The 17,790-nt window shown below is 52.3% G+C and overlaps 5 protein-coding genes across 5 annotated transcripts; 3 read left to right on the top strand and 2 right to left on the bottom strand.

Moving 5' to 3' along the window:
- Positions 1-4,202: 4,202 nt before the first annotated feature.
- Positions 4,203-8,314, top strand: sskB (uncharacterized protein; the record flags this gene model as incomplete). Its single annotated transcript, XM_056687744.1, has 2 exons — positions 4,203-5,974; positions 6,031-8,314. 2 exons carry the CDS (start codon positions 4,203-4,205, stop codon positions 8,312-8,314), a joined length of 4,056 nt encoding a protein of 1,351 aa, XP_056543299.1.
- A 1,172-nt stretch (positions 8,315-9,486) lies between these two features.
- N7482_005620 (GID4/VID24 family protein) lies at positions 9,487-10,614 on the bottom strand (the record flags this gene model as incomplete). Its single annotated transcript, XM_056687745.1, has 3 exons — positions 9,487-9,965; positions 10,036-10,186; positions 10,243-10,614. 3 exons carry the CDS (start codon positions 10,612-10,614, stop codon positions 9,487-9,489), a joined length of 1,002 nt encoding a protein of 333 aa, XP_056543300.1.
- Positions 10,615-11,113: 499 nt separating this feature from the next.
- N7482_005621 (mago nashi family protein) lies at positions 11,114-11,940 on the bottom strand (the record flags this gene model as incomplete). The annotated part of the gene is made up of 7 exons (XM_056687746.1): positions 11,114-11,128; positions 11,200-11,325; positions 11,393-11,480; positions 11,533-11,596; positions 11,656-11,751; positions 11,809-11,846; positions 11,924-11,940. The coding sequence occupies 7 exons, from the start codon at positions 11,938-11,940 to the stop codon at positions 11,114-11,116; spliced, it is 444 nt and encodes a 147-aa protein (XP_056543301.1).
- Positions 11,941-12,292: 352 nt separating this feature from the next.
- N7482_005622 (coatomer subunit beta) lies at positions 12,293-15,358 on the top strand (the record flags this gene model as incomplete). Its single annotated transcript, XM_056687747.1, has 4 exons — positions 12,293-12,597; positions 12,669-13,089; positions 13,150-15,148; positions 15,216-15,358. The coding sequence occupies 4 exons, from the start codon at positions 12,293-12,295 to the stop codon at positions 15,356-15,358; spliced, it is 2,868 nt and encodes a 955-aa protein (XP_056543302.1).
- Positions 15,359-15,807: 449 nt separating this feature from the next.
- On the top strand, positions 15,808-17,468 carry N7482_005623 (uncharacterized protein; the record flags this gene model as incomplete). Its single annotated transcript, XM_056687748.1, has 3 exons — positions 15,808-15,925; positions 15,983-16,036; positions 16,141-17,468. The coding sequence occupies 3 exons, from the start codon at positions 15,808-15,810 to the stop codon at positions 17,466-17,468; spliced, it is 1,500 nt and encodes a 499-aa protein (XP_056543303.1).
- Between the last annotated feature and the right edge of the window lie 322 nt (positions 17,469-17,790).

A 17,790-nucleotide genomic window follows, 5' to 3' on the forward strand; every position in this document is an offset into this window, starting at 1 on the left:
GGTGACACCAGATGTGTACAGGCGTGCTCAAGCGTATCACAGCGGAGAGAGCAGTGACAATGGCGGCAGTCGAGCAGCACAGCCAGATAGATCACTTAAGCACCGGCGGATAGTGATCAGCTCAGCGATTCCCCGAAAGACAATCAGGGGGAATCCGACGACAAAAGGTGAGAGCGGGTGTAGGGTAGATTAGAGGGCGAGGATTTCTTAAACCAACCGGCTGGTGGAGCTGGAAAGGGGAAATGGGGGAAAAGAAAAGCTGATCTATCCAGCACCTGCAGGGACCGGGCTTGATAATTAAATAGCGACAGGCAATATGTTCGGAACAGACGTACAGGGCTCCACCACCGGCGCTAGAAGACGAGCGCTGCTTCTGATCTTGGGCCTCCGATAGTGGAACCACAAGTGTGGTCATGGTGATTGTTGGTATGATTCATCGGCGCGGACTGATAGCTTTGGCCAAGCACGCCCCATTCCAGCCACGGCCGGAATAAGGAAGGTTGTGGGCTTGGCTGTATGGACCCAGACGGGGAATTACGGGCTCCAGCGCCAAAGTATAGAGCATGGTGCGAAGTATGATCACGAACCTACCGCTGTTTTTGTAGGGAGAAACTACGAGCTAGAAGCTCAGTCAGAGCTCATCGTACAACGTGATGCTATGCAGCGATATCCAAAGAAATTTCCCGGCCGCAGTCAGGTACCAGAGCCCCTCTGGTCGTGAACAGGGTAGTTCAAGCGTGATCGGAGGGGAGCACGTCAGCATGCAGAGCGATAAGCGGGGGGTCGGAGCCCTCTTGTGATAGCATGATTGGGTCATTTGGTGACAGATGGAAGCGAATAATGGGAATTGACATGGAAACCGCTCTAATCGCCAGGAATAATCCAGTCAGAATCAGCAGCAATGAAGAGCAATGAGTGACTACCGTGGCTGGCCCCACGACTGGCTGTAGATATGAAGTCGGGAGTCAGCCAATCAGCGGCTGCTGTGGCTTATCTATGCTCGACACTCTTCAAAAAGTCCCACCTCGGGTAGTCCGCAAGTAGACCAAACACGCGAACAGCGTCGCCTGCCGCGGACCTGCGTGATATCTTTGTTTTCGAACTCTCGGAATCTCCGACATAACTAGTAATCTGATAATCAGATCCAACATAACCAACTTGATAATATTTGGGGTAAGGCGAAGTACTCCGTAGAACGACATATTCCGAACCGCTCTTATCAGCCAGCTTGGGGGCAGCCAATCAACGCCCGGTCATTCGGCCTGTCAGGACTGTTTATCGCTGCCGGTCCGAAGTCTCAACCCTCTCATCTCCCAACTCTCATCCTCCCCTTTCATTCCGAGCGAACCCGCCAGACAAGGCTTTATCCGTGGTTCGTATTTTCTGCATGCAATTAAGTCCAGCTCTGGGCCTTTGCCCGTTTCGCCATCTCCCCGCGCCTCTCTGATGACACCATCTTCGAATCTAAATACGGAGTTTTTACGATTGACATAGGGACGGGCAATACCATAGGATACCGGGCTAAGCCTCGAGCTGGAGACTCAAATTCTAAAATTTCGGTCGTCAATGATTGCTCTCCCCCCTCGCATCCAGTCTAAAATATTTCCAAATCCGGAGTAGATACGTCCTTCTCCGTATTCTTCGGGATGGAGACCCCGGCCCCACTGGTCAGGGACACCGCGGTCCCCCGAGAACGCATGGGGCGCGCTGCGACTACTTCGTCGCCACGCGGTCTGGGGAATGCCAAGCCGTGATAAGTCTTGTGTTGCTCATTGGCTGCGGAGACTCTGCAGGCTGGTGTAGGCTTCAGTCGGCATCCCAACGCAGATCTTGGCATTGTTTCAATACTCGCGTGCATAGCTACCCCGGGTGAGTTTGTTCTTGGCATCTAGATGCAGCTGCTATTTGTGCCGCTAGTGATTCTCCTCGCCTCATGAACACCTCGCTTCAGTCGATTCCTCCCTTCTATGAGGGTTGCAGGTGGCACATGTCCTCGTCGTCCTCCATGAGACCGGCCAGCCCAGGCCCACCCACAGCATCAGCAATCTTCGTGAATGGATCTGCTATATCGCCCCTCCTTGGCTTGGATCATCGATATACATACACCTCGCAAGTTTTTCTATGACCTAAGACATATTCCGGGTACGGCCCACTGATCGACGTGGAGGTGAGCAATGACGATCTACCGATCTAACGGACAGGGAGGTGGAAGCGGAGGAGTCTTTCCTTGAGGCTGATTTCTTCTCGGTTGCCCCGGGTTTTTGCTGATCACAACACCCTTAGGGCTAGACTGCACGCTCTACCACCGAAGCGGGAAGGAATCCTTCCATGAGAGACGGAAGATTACGAGAAAAAAAAGATCTGAGCCCTTTTTGCCACTGCGTAGACACCTTTGGGTATAGACTATTACTACGTCGATAGACATGTATACTGTCTCCACAGGAGAAGCTTCGAACCCTCGGAGACTTGCAAGATGTCTATGTACAACAACTAGTTGATAGCCGTGTCTCATCTCAATCCAGTACCGGCGAGTAAAAGCTATTTCGAACCTTTTGTACTCTATTGGGCAACCAATAATACTAATGAAAATCAACATCCAAGGTCGTCACAAGAAATTTACCAAGGATTGCGGTTCGTGAATCCACTTTGAGTAGTTAGCGCACGGCTTTGAAAAAGTGGCTGAAGTAGCGAAACCTAAACGGACTGTCTCTTCTCGACCTCTTAGGTCCAAACATTACCAATGTCCACATCAGGACATAAAGACATCATCTCCCCTCAATAAATCTGCGGTATCTTGCTTACGAGAACTATCTTACGTTTCCAGATTAGCCAGTAACTGGCAAGAAAGATGAATCTGTGCCGTTTCACCGGATAATACCGATCCACATTCTCTCCGCCTTCCGGACAGTGGCCACGTCCCCGCGTCTATATTTGACTTGGTAATGAATCACCCTCTAGCACTAGTTTCCTTTCGTTTCCAGAATGAACATGTCGTTCGCCTCAAGTACCCCACACCAGACAAGTCAGCCGAATAGCAAAGAGTCACCGGATGAAACCTTGAAACCCCTATCAGAGTGGATTTGAAAATCTAACTCCAGCAATACACATATCAGCTCAGAGATCGTGAATTGCGTCTGCGCGAGATGAGGCTCCGCGCAGGATTATCAAGTCTAGATAATGAAATTCGAATCATGGAGCAAGAAAAGGTGTAAAGAGCCACAATTTTTTCTCCGTGGTGGAAAGCTCGAGACAGAGGAGCAGAGATAACAGTGCGATCTTGCATATCCCGGTGGAATGATTACGAAACGATGTATCAGACAAATGGAGGAAATCCAAGAAAGCGGCGCCGAGGTCGACACTTCAATAATTACTTCGTCATACCATCAACATCTCTTTCGATTGAGTCAGAAATCCGAAGAAATAAAGAGAAAAACCGAAGGAATACCGAGAGGTTGTAAAATAAGATTATAATTAAGATTAAAATATGGCATAGCAGAGGAGACAGGACGTGAGGCAAGAACTATTACGAGTACAAAATGCACAACGAACAAAAACTTGCCAACATAATTATTATTGGAATTGATTGATTTGAGAGTCAACTTCGATGTAGCCTCTGTATAGAGACGACACGTTGCTCTAAGATGTAACGTGAAGAACTGTTCTAGAAAGAAGAAACATAGGATGTATAGAGTTGTAGGGAATAGATACAAATATTTCGATTCAAGCGACTCGCCATTGGGTAGCCACTGGTAGAACTGATACTTCACATTGATGAATGTATCTACGAGCAGTTTTGTATTCAATCTTTGGTGGGTTCCTGGTCCTATGAATCCCCTACCACACTCCGTAGATCGCATCATCTTCACTGGTTTGTCTCAGCGAGATGATCAGCACGCGTGACCGCGAGCAGGGGTGCCGTTTAATATAAATCAGGACGCAGACTCGCTGCCACATACGTGATCGTTGCTCACGACTCCGCTGGATCCGGTAGGATACGCAGCCGATCTCTGTCATAGCCAGCTGAGAAGCTGAGACGGTGAGGGCGGAAAGCAGGGATTGCAGGATCGCGACAAGCGCGACCGGGGTCCCCCCGGGCGGAGGGCCCTTCATTGGCCCCGCCACCCACCCGCACCGCCACAGGCCCCTATCATTCCCTGAGCTCCATCCCATCGCCAGAGCTTTCTTGCATCACACGGTCCACCATGGAGCATCCCGACATCGCTAGCCACGACTCGGATGGCTCGGGGTCCTCGGATGAGTTTCCCCCTCAATACCCCCTGAGGGCCAACTCATCCTCCGGCGAGGGCTTCATCGATGGTGCTCAGATCCAGACTCCGGCCACCACCATTGCCTCCTCACCTCCATCCCACTCCTCGAGCCTGGGATCCTCATGGACCAGCAATTCGACTACGCGGCCACGCGGGGCTAGTGTTGGGGCCGCCGCCGTCCTCGAGAAACCCGATCCTCATGCCATGGCCACTGATCTACGTCCTCAACGTCCGTCGGCGCCCGCGAGAACCCCCTCCAACACCTACGCCCCCCAGCGCCGCCCGCCACAGTATATTAGCCTCCAGAGCGACCGGCAGCGCTCTTCGTCGGCGAAAAGAGGCACCCGACGCGACCCAAACGCACAATATCGCGCTCAGGAAAAGGCTTATGTGCAGCGCATTCGGGCTAATCCGCAGGCCTGGTATCACCACTTTGACGACGACCCGCAATCCGCCAACATGGTCGTCGCAGATGCCGATCTCGAGGACCCTTCGCCTTCCTCTGAAGTGCCCTTTGATGACGATGCTTACGATCCCGATACCCAATTATTCCTTGCCGATGACAACCTGCCGACGATCGAAGAACTGAAGAACCCGAAGAATCAAGAACGGCTGGAGTGGCATTCGATGTTGGCTTCTGTATTAAAGGGAGATGTGGTCAGACAAGAGAAACAGCGCTTGATCGACTCCACTGAATCGAAGCGATCAGCTGCTTTGGGCCATGCCCTCTGGATGGGCGTTCGGGCCAGGACGTGTGGACGAAGCCTTGCCCTCCAACGGAAGCTCATTGAGGATGCTCGAGCACAGCTTAACCCTGTGATCGAAGATATCATCAATTTCCAGATCAAGGGGGAGACAGAAATCGGCAAACCGCCCAGGCAGCAGGTTGAGGATGTGGTGGAGAAGATCGAGAAATGCGAGGTTCTCTACTCTACGTCCAAAGAGATGGAAGCTGCGAACCCTCGTACCGCTTCGGAAGAATTCTACTCGAGTCGTGCCGCCATTTTTGCCTGGCATAATATTACGGCTCTCATCAACACTGAGCTGGCCGTATTGCAAAGCTGGGTCGGCAACGATGCTCTGGATTTCAGCCAGCCCAGAACGAAATCTGAGAATAGTGACCTGTCGGATGAGTCAACTTTCCTGGATCGTATCATGAAGGAAGACGGACTGAAAACGCTTCAGGGCGACCACAGCATGCTAAACGGACTTGGCGGTGTGATTCAAAAGGCAAAGGGCACATTGATTGAGAATGCGGAGGCTTTTGCTGCTCGACATCTACCCCCTTATATCGAAGAGCTCTTGACTTTGATCAATTTCCCCTCACGGCTGATCCAAGAAATCATTCGCGTCCGATTGTCCTACGCCAAAAATATGAAGGACCCCGCTCAGCAGTCTCCTATCTTGGTGGATCAGATGATCTCTCAGTTCCAGATTTTGATGAGGGTGGCGACTCAAATCAAGCAGCGCTATCTGGCTATCTCGAGTCCCGAGCCTGGCTGGGATCTACCGCCTTGTGTTGACGAGAACTTCGACTCGGTGGTCTTAGATGCCATGAAATACTATTTCAAGATTCTGAACTGGAAATTGAATGCCAACAAGAACACATTCAAGGAGGCTGAAATCCTCGAACAGGAGTGGGAGTTCTCCTACGTTATCGGCCGGCAACTGGAAAGCGGCGATATCGAGGTGGCCGAACAGTTTAGGTATTTCAATTCACACATCTAACGAATGTACCAGAAACTAACTATCTTTTTCATAGTGCTTTGACTGCCAAGTCACTTCAACGCCTTATGATTCACTTCGAGCGCGAGCTTGTACCGAGACCTAACGAGTCGGTAGCGGATATGGACAAGCGCTATAAGAGCATTCTGGATTCAACTCGTATCCGCCAGCGCAAATTATACCGATTCTCCAAATTCCTCTGTCAACTCTTCGAAAATGCCACCGAGTACAACCTCTCAGCCGATATCGCGTACGATTTCTTCGAGGCGCTACTTGTCTCTGACCATTTCCTTGTTACCTCGCCCAGCTCAGTGGGCCAGAGGGGAGTCTACCTGATTGCGCACCATTCGTTATGGAATCGACCTGCCGATATCCAAGCTATTCTTGCCACCTCATTCCGCGAAGACGAAGCTACGAAGGACGGGCCACACATTCCGTATGTGCTGGTCATTCGCCCGGAGAAGCCCGTGGCATGGGCTGGCAAGGAAATGCAGGTGGATTTCTTGGAGCAACCGACAGACGTTCGTCTTGGCAAGCTGCGTCTAGTTGTTGAGGGCATGCAAGAGCGACTGCAGAATGCCAGGATGGAGCTGGCCCAGCTCACTGGGATCCAGCTGGATATGGCGATTGAGCAGCGCGCGAATCTTGGCCGTGTGAACGTGGAGTTGAACAAGATCAAGAAAATATCCTTCAAGCTGTCCATGGCTATCATGGACAGTGTGGCTGTGATCAAGGATCAACTTCGGGAGAAGACGTGGGAGAACAACGACCTGATTCAGGCTTGCTATGCGTTCGCAACTGAGTTTGGTAAGCGTTCTTCCAATTATGTCGACGCCAATCGGCGCGCTATGAACAGTGCCCGGCTAGTGGAGCTGTCTCTCGACTGGGTTTCTTTTATCTGTGATGAATGCGATGCCGCTGACCGAAAGACCTTCAAGTGGGCGGTGGCTGCCCTGGAGTTTGCGATGGCCATTACTTCCAGCCGACATCTCCTGTCGATGGATGAGGAAGAGTTTAGCCGTCTGCGGTCGAAGGTCGCGGGGTGCATGTCCCTGCTCATCTCCCACTTTGATATCATGGGCGCTCGTTCATCTCTTGCTGCTCAGGCTGAGAAACAGCGAATGGAGGAGCGTGCTGGTGCCCGCAAGGACGGCGCTGGTCGCATGCTAACTGACGAAGAGGCATCAAGGCTTATACGCGAGCAGTGGCACGCTCGAGTGATGGAGATTGAAGACCGCAGAGTGGAGGAAGATGCCAAACGCCAAGCCCTCGGAAAGGTCCTAGAGAGCTCCAACGAGGCCGACAGGTCTCTTACGGTTCTCTCATCCTCTGCCACGAACGTCACACTACGGTGGCAGCAAGGCCAGTTCATCGGTGGCGGTACCTTCGGCTCTGTGTATGTTGCTATCAACCTGGATAGCAATTATTTGATGGCTGTCAAGGAAATCCGTCTGCAGGATCCCCAGTTGATACCTAAGATCGCGCAGCAAATTCGCGATGAAATGGGAGTTCTGGAAGTGTTGGATCATCCAAACATCGTGTCCTATCATGGCATTGAAGTGCACCGTGACAAGGTTTACATCTTCATGGAGTACTGCTCGGGCGGCTCACTCGCTAGCTTGTTAGAGCACGGCCGCATCGAAGATGAGACGGTTATTATGGTCTATGCACTCCAACTCCTCGAGGGTCTCGCCTATCTGCACCAAGCAGGTATTGTGCATCGAGACATTAAACCCGAAAACATCCTGCTCGATCACAATGGAGTCATCAAGTATGTGGATTTCGGTGCCGCAAAGATCATCGCCCGATCGGGTCGCACAGTCGCACCGATGGACGCGCCCAACGGCGGTATTCTCGGAAAGGATGCCCAGATTCCCAACCAGCGCAAAAACCAGAAAACTACCACTGGTACCCCCATGTACATGTCTCCTGAAGTCATCCGTGGCGACTCCCCCAACTTGGTCAACCGGCAGGGCGCCGTTGATATTTGGTCCTTGGGATGTGTGATCTTGGAAATGGCGACTGGTCGCCGTCCCTGGTCTACTCTTGACAATGAGTGGGCGATCATGTACAACATTGCTCAGGGTAATCAGCCAACTCTGCCAAGTCGCGATCAGCTCAGCGAGGTAGGCATCGACTTCCTGGGCCGCTGCTTCGAATGCGACCCCTTGCGACGACCCACTGCCGCCGAGCTACTCCAGCACGAGTGGATAGTCTCGATCCGTCAGCAGGTGGTACTTGAACCTGCAACACCCGGCAGCGACAACGGCAGTTACAGCAGCTCAGGCTCTGCAAGTCGCCAGGGCTCGACCTATATGTGATTCTTTCCACTTTCTATATTTCAACTCTGCCTTTTACTGGCAGCTACTTATTTTGTCGTCCTTGCATGGCACTTGGCTTCCTTCATTTTTGACGGGATATTTTACAATTTTTCACCACACTCGCTCGATCTCGGCTTGAATTGTCCCATGCTCAAACGGCATCGCATGTGATACCCCCTATGCTCTTTTATTACTTTCGTCTCGTTTTGATTTTGTGGTTTTTAAACCTCATCTCTGCATATATGAAGTTGAGTCTGCTGGTAATGTTCAGGTTCTACTCATCTGTCTGGCGCTGGGTTTCTGTGTTGGTTAATTGATAGGTGCTCTTAGTGTACGGAAAGAGTTCCACTTATTTGTTTCGGTACTTGACACTACTACATGCATGTCGTTGAGTAATTGTCAGCCTTTTTTACCCCTCAACTCCTTCGACGGATACTCTAAGTAGATATGGTTCAGGTCTACAGAATCTATCAAGTAAGCTGTAGTTAGACGCGAGATCCCAAGGATTTTTGTTCCATGGGCAGTTGCCTCAGAGCCACAATGATATCAAACATGGTTACACTATCAGCTCGAAGCACCGGAATGAGTTGAGTCCAGAAAATCCTGCATATTGATTTTTCTCAAGCAGGCTGCGGACCTACACAAGCCTGGTGGTTCGATACATATCACAAAACGATGGGTCAAAAATAGATGGCGGGTGAGGTTAATAAAAAGAAATATCGTAAAGGGGAAGACAAAACAGAGAAAGGAACCCATCTCGCCAAAGAAAAAGAGAAACGCCATTTCGTAGATCGAGGGTTCGTGAAGCATGAGATACAATTTGACAAGCTGGCGCCAGGAGTAGACCAATAGGGTATATGCGATGTGGAGGAGGTTCGAAACTGCCGTGAAAACACGGAAGTCCAATAAACCTAGAGTCGGAGAGGACTTGAGTAGAGAAATGATGCGAGGGATACGAAACATGAGGAGCTAGGCGTGGCATTGGTCTGCGGAAGACCCAGCTTCTTGTCAAGTCAAATGTGAGTAGTGCAGGGAGGTACGAGAGAACGCTCGCCCAGCCATGCTGTGTACCAAGGAAGAGAAAGGAGGAGGGGATATATGTGAGAGAGGCGAATATAAAATTCGTCATGGCCGTTTAAATTTCGAGCGCCAGCAGTCAAGCTACAGCGAGTTTAGCGGAACTCGACTGCTGGCGCACATCCATGGTCTTGGACATGCTTTAGCTCAAGCTGTTGGAACCTGATGATTCTGTCAGCAAAATCAATTTTGATCTCCAGTGTCACGGTGACATACCGCTCGCTCTTCGCATGGAAGTAAACGCCGCTCACAGATCCCTCAATCTGGTTGAAGCATATATAGTAAAAACCCTCGAAGCTAGCGCCAGAGATAGTTCGCACCCGATGGTCTGGAACGAGGAAATATTCCTTCCATCTCATAAACACGTGTTCACGCTGGGCAAAGTTGCGGTAGGTAAAGTCGGTCCGTTTCGCCTGCTTCGCAAGCGGTTTCCAAGCAGGAAACCGGGACCAGTGATGAATATCCGTCTTCTCGTTGGCGCCCCATTCCTCGTTGCGAGTCTGGAACGTGTGCTTGGTACCAATAATCTCTCCCTCAAAGAACGTAGTCAGGGTTGGGTGATCTTCCGTAAGCCCTATTGATACAAAATCACAACGGTTAGACTGGTATTCCAGATCCGGCCAGGATGCGCGTGAGTCACCGACCTTGAATGCGAAGATAGCCGCAGAGAAAAGACTCGGCCATGTCCACGTGCTTGATCTCAACGTCGACATTATACACCTGTTGGTCTGACATTTGCGTGCCAACAAATCTGCTCCCGGAGCGGAGATACGACGAGGAATAGTTTGGCAGGAGCTGTGGCGATGGTCAACGGCGGCGTGGCGCTGAGAGTGATGGGCCGTAAGACTTACCCGAACATTTGAAAATTCATAACGCAGCAGAGAGGAGTTCGGCGGCATGACGGGCGATTGGCTGCGAGCACAAATATCCGTGGGAGAGCTGGACCTCTCGCGCGGAGTCTCGTCGTCCGTCGCGCCGGTCATCTTGCTCTCCACTTTCACCGGCTCTGACGCCAAGAGCGTGCTTCCATCGTCAGAACGACTCAGCACGGATGGTGCAATGACGCTGGCCGGCGTGAGTGCATCTTCAATAGCCTCGCTAGCGGAAACAGTCGAGTCCGGTGAGCCTCTCCAGGCGGAGATACGATCAAGTTCCGGGGGACAAGTCCGGGTGGAGATCACCTCGGCGATCGAAGTCGGGTGGTTGTTACTCGGGGTCGGCATTGGGGGTGGATTAAGGAAGGAGAAGAGCAGACATCGGATCGAACCAGGCGCACCCAAAGACGAAAAAGAACCACCGAGCAAATAACAAGAAGGAAGCAGGGCGAGGGTGGAGATCTGGATCTTAAAGGGAGAAGAAGTCTACGGGTTCAGTCCTGACCGGGGCGGCCCATCATGGGGTCATGCGAGCGCGGGGAGGCGCTGGCGGCCTGAGGCCACAATATATACGTCAGGTACAGCTGAGCGCGCGGCAATCGCGGAGACGCGTGCGAGGGTGGAAAATATCAATGGGGCGTGGCCAGGTGCGTTAAAGACCCTGGCGTATTTACAAGGATTTATTTCTAAGCGCCCTTTCGGGATGTGGAATTTTCGAAAAGCCTGTTTCATATTATCTGCTTATGGGTCCCATGCTTCATGATGAACCCTCGCAATGAACCCTCGATCGAACGCCCGGTATCATGAAAAGTAACCAAATTCAACCTCAACCCCTTCAAGCTGCTATTTAGATAGGCTTGATCTGCGAAGTGCAAAGGCCCCGTTAGCGCTGTCGCCGAACCCATCACAGGAAGGGAGCCAAGCCAGACATACCTTAAAGTGCAGAGAAATGAGCGAGAAAATCAGCGCCTTCAGGTCCTGAACTAGGTAATAAAATACCCGCAGACCCTCGGGGTCTGCCGATTCAGTCACATCCACCAACGAGCCGATTTTCGCGGTCTGTAAGAAGTTAAGGCGTCTGAGCCTGTGTTGCCAAGTTGTGCTATTCTGGTCCACTGGATCGTACCTCGAACGAAATGTGCTCATTGCCCAGTCGAATCTCCAGCTCCTGGCGCCCATCCTTGTTCTTCTGTGGCCACTTGGAGTCGTCCTCTCTGAGTAGGGTTAGCGTTTGATCATGCACCTCGGAGGAGGATGGCCTCGTACTTCAGGATCTCACTCTCCTTGATGATGCGCTTTATCTCCTGGATCATTGCCGAGCTGACACACACTATATTTATTTCCGTCAGATCGCCTGCACGGTCTCCAGTGCGGATACCCCCCACTCACTCTCTTTGCGAATCAGGGAGTCATTGCGGTAGTTGGAGTTGTTCGCGTATCGCACTGCGGCGCTGCTGCCATCGGCAATGGATCGGAAATCGAATTCTAGTGTATGTTAGTGCCATGAAATAAGTCCGCATCCTCTGGAGAGGCACTTCTCACCGAGGAACTCGTGCCCGAACCGCCCAGAGTGACCGGAGCTGCGGAAGCTGTCAGCAGCCGAGGAAACTTGGGCTTCTCATCGCATTGTCATTCTTACTAGTAACGGAGATAGAACGTCTCGTTGGTCGACATTTTGGTGTGGTTTTGTCGTCGAATTGGCAGTGACGAGCAGCAACGGCGGACTGGAAAAGCGGCCGGCTTAGTCATCCACACAGAGACCGGACGGGGCAAAGGGACAGGTTGATGCTTCCCCCCCCCATTTGCGCATCAAAACCAACACGCCCATGATTTCCTGGCCGGCGAGGGGTGTTGGATTACTTTAATTGCGTGTTTCTGACATTGGTCTGAACCTTCTGTGCCTGGGAGATTTGCCTCTGGTGCGTTCTACAGTGGGCGCGGTGGTGCGCTGAGGTGTCCAAAACATTCCCCCGAACTGACAACTTGCAGCTCCCCTTCGTCCCGGCCGTAGCCTCAAACCACCACCATGGCGTCCTTCCTCGAAAATGCATACAGTTTGGTCCACATGGACAATACGGCGGACCAGCCGACCCAGCAGGAGCTGAAGCTCCAGCTGGAGAAGGGCAATGATGAGACCAAGATGGAGACCATGCGGACAATTATTACGGCCATGCTCAACGGCGACCCAATGCCCCAGCTGCTGATGCACATCATTCGGTTTGTCATGCCTTCGAAGAGCAAGTCCCTGAAGAAATTGTTGTATTTCTATTATGAGATTTGCCCGAAGCACGATTCGACTGGCAAGCTGAAGCAGGAGATGATCTTGGTCTGGTATGGCAACCAATTTCTCGGTCTCAACAATATGAATTCGGTGAATTGACACGTTCCCCCCCTTTTTTTAGCAACGGCATTCGGAACGACCTGCAACACTCCAACGAATATGTTCGAGGAAATACTCTCCGCTTCCTGTGCAAGCTGCGCGAACCCGAACTCATCGAACCCCTCCTTTCCTCGGCGCGCTCGTGTCTGGAACACCGCCACGCCTATGTGCGCAAGAACGCCGCGTGGGCGGTTGCTTCCATCTTCCAGCACTCAGAGTCTCTCATCCCCGATGCCCCCGAGCTTCTCCAGACCTTCCTCGAATCAGAGACAGATGGGACTTGCAAGCGCAATGCCTTCGCCGCCCTCATGTCCATTAGCCACCAGAATGCGCTCGAATACCTCCGAACGACCTTCGATACCATTCCTAACACTGATGAGCTTCTTCAGCTGGCTGAGCTGGAGTTCCTGCGGAAGGATGCTGTTCAGAACCCCCAGAACAAGGTGGGTCGCGCACTTAACGGAGGGGCGATTTATGTGATACGCTGTTCTAACGGATATTAGTCGCGGTATCTCAAACTCATGCTTGAACTTCTCGATGCCCCTACCAGCACCGTCGTTTATGAAGCAGCCACCTCTCTTACCGCCCTGACCAGCAACCCTGTCGCCGTGAAGGCCGCCGCGGGCAAGTTAATTGAGCTTGCGATCCGGGAGGCCGACAACAATGTCAAGCTCATTGTATTGGACCGTGTGGATCAACTGCGGATCCGCAATGAGGGCGTCCTGGATGAGCTGACCATGGAGATTTTGCGGGTCCTCACCAGCCCCGACATCGATGTCCGCCGGAAGGCCCTGGGCATCGCTCTGGAGATGGTCTCGAGCAAGAACGTTGAGGAAATTGTCATGCTGCTGAAGAAGGAGCTCGCTAAGACTGTGGACGAGCAGTATGAACAGAACAACGAATACCGCCAACTCCTCGTTCAATCAATACACACTTGTGCCATCAAGTTCTCCGAAATTGCCGCCAGCGTGGTCGACCTTCTGATGGACTTCATTGCTGACTTCAACAACAACTCTGCCGTGGATGTGATTTCGTTTGTCAAGGAGGTTGTTGAGAAGTTCCCCGATCTGCGTGGATCTATTGTCGACCGTCTGGTGTCCACCTTGAGCGAGGTCCGGGCTGGCAAGGTCTATCGTGGTGTTCTTTGGGTTGTTGGAGAATACTCTTTAGAGGAGAGCGATATTCGGGAGGCCTGGAAGAAGATTCGTGCCAGTCTTGGTGAAATCCCCATCCTGGCCTCTGAGCAGCGATTACTTGACGAGGTTCCCGAGGACAATGCCCTTCTCCAAGAGCAGGCCAACGGCCACGCCAAGGCTGCTCCTACTGGATCTCGCAAGGTTCTGGCTGACGGCACATACGCTACTGAGAGCGCTCTCACTAGCCAATCTGCTGCCGCTGCTCGTCTTGAGGCTGTCAAAGCTGCACAGAAGCCGCCTCTCCGTCAACTAATTCTGGACGGCGACTACTACCTGGCCACTGTTCTTTCTTCCACCCTGACCAAGCTGGTTATGCGTCACTCCGAGGTCTCCCAGGATACCGCCCGTACCAATGCTCTTCGCGCCGAGGCGATGCTCATCATGATTTCCATTATGCGTGTCGGACAGTCGCACTTTGTTAAGGCTCCGATCGATGAGGACTCTGTCGACCGTGTCATGACTTGCGTCCGCTCTCTCGCTGAGTTCTCCGAAAAGAAGGACCTAGAAATTACCTTCCTGGAGGATACCCGCAAGGCATTCCGCGCTATGGTCCAGGTTGAAGACAAGAAGAGGGCCGCAAAGGAAGCCGTGGAGAAGGCCAAGAGTGCTGTGCAGATCGACGACGCCATTCCCTTCCGGCAGTTTACCAAGAAGAACACTGTGGAGGGTGCTGAAGAGATTGAGCTGGATCTGGCCAGGGCCACCGGCGGCGACGCCGTTACGGAGAACGTTCCTTCGAAGCTGAGCCGCGTTGTGCAACTGACTGGTTTCTCCGATTCTGTCTACGCCGAGGCCTATGTTACCGTCCACCAGTTCGACATTGTCCTTGACGTCCTGCTGGTCAACCAGACCGCCGAAACTCTGCAGAACCTGTCCGTGGAGTTTGCCACCCTGGGCGATCTCAAGGTTGTTGAGCGGCCATCAACCCATAACCTAGGCCCACGCGACTTCTTGAACGTCCAGGCGACCGTCAAGGTTTCCTCGACTGACACTGGTGTCATCTTCGGCAACATTGTCTACGACGGCGCTAGCTCCACTGAGACCCACGTGGTCATCCTCAACGATATTCACGCCGACATTATGGACTACATCCAGCCCGCCCACTGCACGGAGACTCAGTTCCGGACCATGTGGACCGAGTTCGAGTGGGAGAACAAAGTCAACATTAACTCCAAGACCAAGACTCTGCGTGAGTTCCTCAAGCAGCTGATGGAAAGCACGAACATGGCCTGCTTGACTCCGGAGGCTTCGCTCAAAGGTGATTGCCGCTTCCTCAGTGCAAATCTCTACGCCCGCAGCGTATTCGGTACGTCCTTTCCCCCACGCTCATGCGTAATACATCTTACATAGCTCCTTCTAACTTTTCTCTCCAGGCGAGGATGCTCTGGCCAATTTGAGCATTGAAAAGGAGGGTGACGACGGGCCGATTACCGGATTTGTCCGGATCCGCAGCCGCTCGCAGGGCCTGGCGTTGAGCTTGGGTTCCCTGAAGGGCCTCAAGGCGGCGGCAGCATAAGTAGATTTTGTTCTTTTTTTTCCCAGCGGATTGCAGGCTATATGATGTCTCCTTTTTAACTTGTTTCTTTTTCCCCCCAGACAAAGTTGTGTTTCTCTATTATCATTTCTGTCATGTATTGAGACCGGGGAGTAGTGGAATAGATAATGATCCTGGCTATACAAGTCGCTGTACCGTACATATTCAATTCAGGTGTGCATGATGACCAATTACAAACCTAACTATAGTTATTGGTTGTGCTTTGCACATATTAGTGCCGCCCGAGCGGCACGGCAGATCCGAGGCGTGCAGGGACCTCCTGCAGCCCTCAGGAACCGGAACTCGCGGGTGTTGATCTTCGATCTCTCCAGCCTTGTTATCTTTACCCTCTCTCCCTTCTCAAGGAATTTCCGTCGCGCGTGATTCCTCCTGCCATGCGCTAATTGAGCTTCTCTCCTTCGCCTCCCAGAATGAGCTCTTCTGCTTCAGCTGCGGAGCAGCAGGAAGCACGGCTGCGGCATGACGCGACCCTGGTCATCGACAAGGCGGTCTCTCTCACCCTGGGCGGCGACTCACTTCTGATCGTTGGTAAGATACCCAATGGGATTTCCGCAACCGGACAGTAATTGTTAACTCGCGTTGAAGACGATCGCCCCCATCGCAAATCAGCCCGTGGCTGCTGCGGTTTATGCAAGTCTAGTAAGCTGAGACCCTCTTTCTTTTGCCCCTCTGGCGATCTTCCTCGAAGTTAATCGTGCTGCCGCTTGATCAATGGGCTAACCACCATACCGCACCCGCTGCAGAAGCGCAGACCAAGACCACGCATGCGATTTCTTTGTATAATATCCTTGACGCCGAGGTCAGGCCGTCGAGTCTGGTGATCACCTATGCCCAGCCGTCCACGAAGGACGACGTGTCCGTGGCCACCCTCCATTATCCCATCAGCGAGAAAGAGAAGCCTACTGTCGAGGCGTGGATGAGCAACCTACTGGATCTAGCCTACGGTACGGCCCAGCGCAGGAAGCGACTGAAGATCTTGATCAACCCCTTTGGTGGCAAAGGAAACGCCGCGAACCTATACCAGAAGTACGCCGCGCCAGTCTTTGCTGCTGGGCGGTGTCAAGTGGACGTACAGAGCACGGAATACCGCGGGCATGCCATACAAATCGCGGAACAGCTCGACATCGACGCGTACGACGCGATTATCTGTTGCTCTGGTGACGGTCTCCCATACGAAGTCTTCAATGGGCTGGGAAAGCGATCCAATGGCCGAGAGGCATTGGCCAAAGTGGCCGTAGCCCTGCTCCCTTGCGGTTCTGGAAATGGTATGACCTGGAACTGCCTGGGTACAGGTAGCAACTCAATCGCAGCGCTTGCCATTGTCAAGGGCCTGAGGACCCCTCTGGATCTGGTCTCAGTCACGCAACAAAACACTCGCACCTTGTCCTTCCTTTCCCAGTCCTTTGGTATCGTTGCCGAATCAGATCTAGGTACCGACAATATCCGGTGGATGGGCGCCCAGAGATTTACTTATGGGTTCTTGGTTCGTCTGTTGCAGCGCACAATCTGGCCTTGTGACCTGGCCATCAAGGTCGAGATGGATGATAAAAAGGTTATCAAGGAGCACTACGCCGCGTTCAAAGCTAGAGAGGAGGATTTGCTTGTCGATCAGAACCGCCTTGAGGCTGCCAAGCAGTCTCCGGCATTACCAGAGCTTCAGTATGGCACTGTTCAGGATGACCTCCCTCAGGACTGGGAGGTCGTCCCAGGCGAAACCATGGGCAACTTCTATGCCGGCAACATGGCCATCATGTCGAAGGACACCAATTTCTTTCCCGCCTCCCTTCCCAACGACGGCCTCATGGACATCGTTACGATTGACGGGACTGTTAGTCGCATCACGTCAGTCAAAATGATGACCGAGATTGAATCCGGCGGGTTCTTCGACATGGACGACGTAAAGATGCGCAAGGCCAGTGCATATCGCCTTGTACCCCACCAAAAGGAAGGTTATATCAGCGTCGATGGCGAACAGGTCCCCTTTGAAGCATTCCAGTGCGAGATCCACCAAGGCTTGGGCACAGTGCTCTCCAAATCGGGGCGTGTATATGAAGCCGACGGGCCGAGGTGACCTGTCTCACGCCACGCCTGCGTGTGGGCAACACACCCCCCTCTTTCTCTCAGCTTGGCTGATGTTAAGTATGATACCGTCTGTCCCGGGCCCTTATTGCTATTTATTCATGATACCCTTGCGCAAGAGGCCCGGCACTTTAATGTATTTTTTGTTTTTACCAGGTGCTGGCAGTGTTTTCGACAGTCCTTATTGTTAAATGTTCTTGAGATTACGATGTCGAGCTGTACAGTGATTCAATATCAAGTTAGAGGATTATTAATACGTGTTGTATATTTCTACGTGATATCCTTCGTAGAATGGCGGTACTTTTGGAAACCAT

The sequence above is a fragment of the Penicillium canariense genome, assembly GCF_028826845.1.
Source record: "Penicillium canariense strain IBT 26290 chromosome Unknown utg000003l_segment0_segment0, whole genome shotgun sequence".
Taxonomy (NCBI): domain Eukaryota; kingdom Fungi; phylum Ascomycota; class Eurotiomycetes; order Eurotiales; family Aspergillaceae; genus Penicillium; species Penicillium canariense.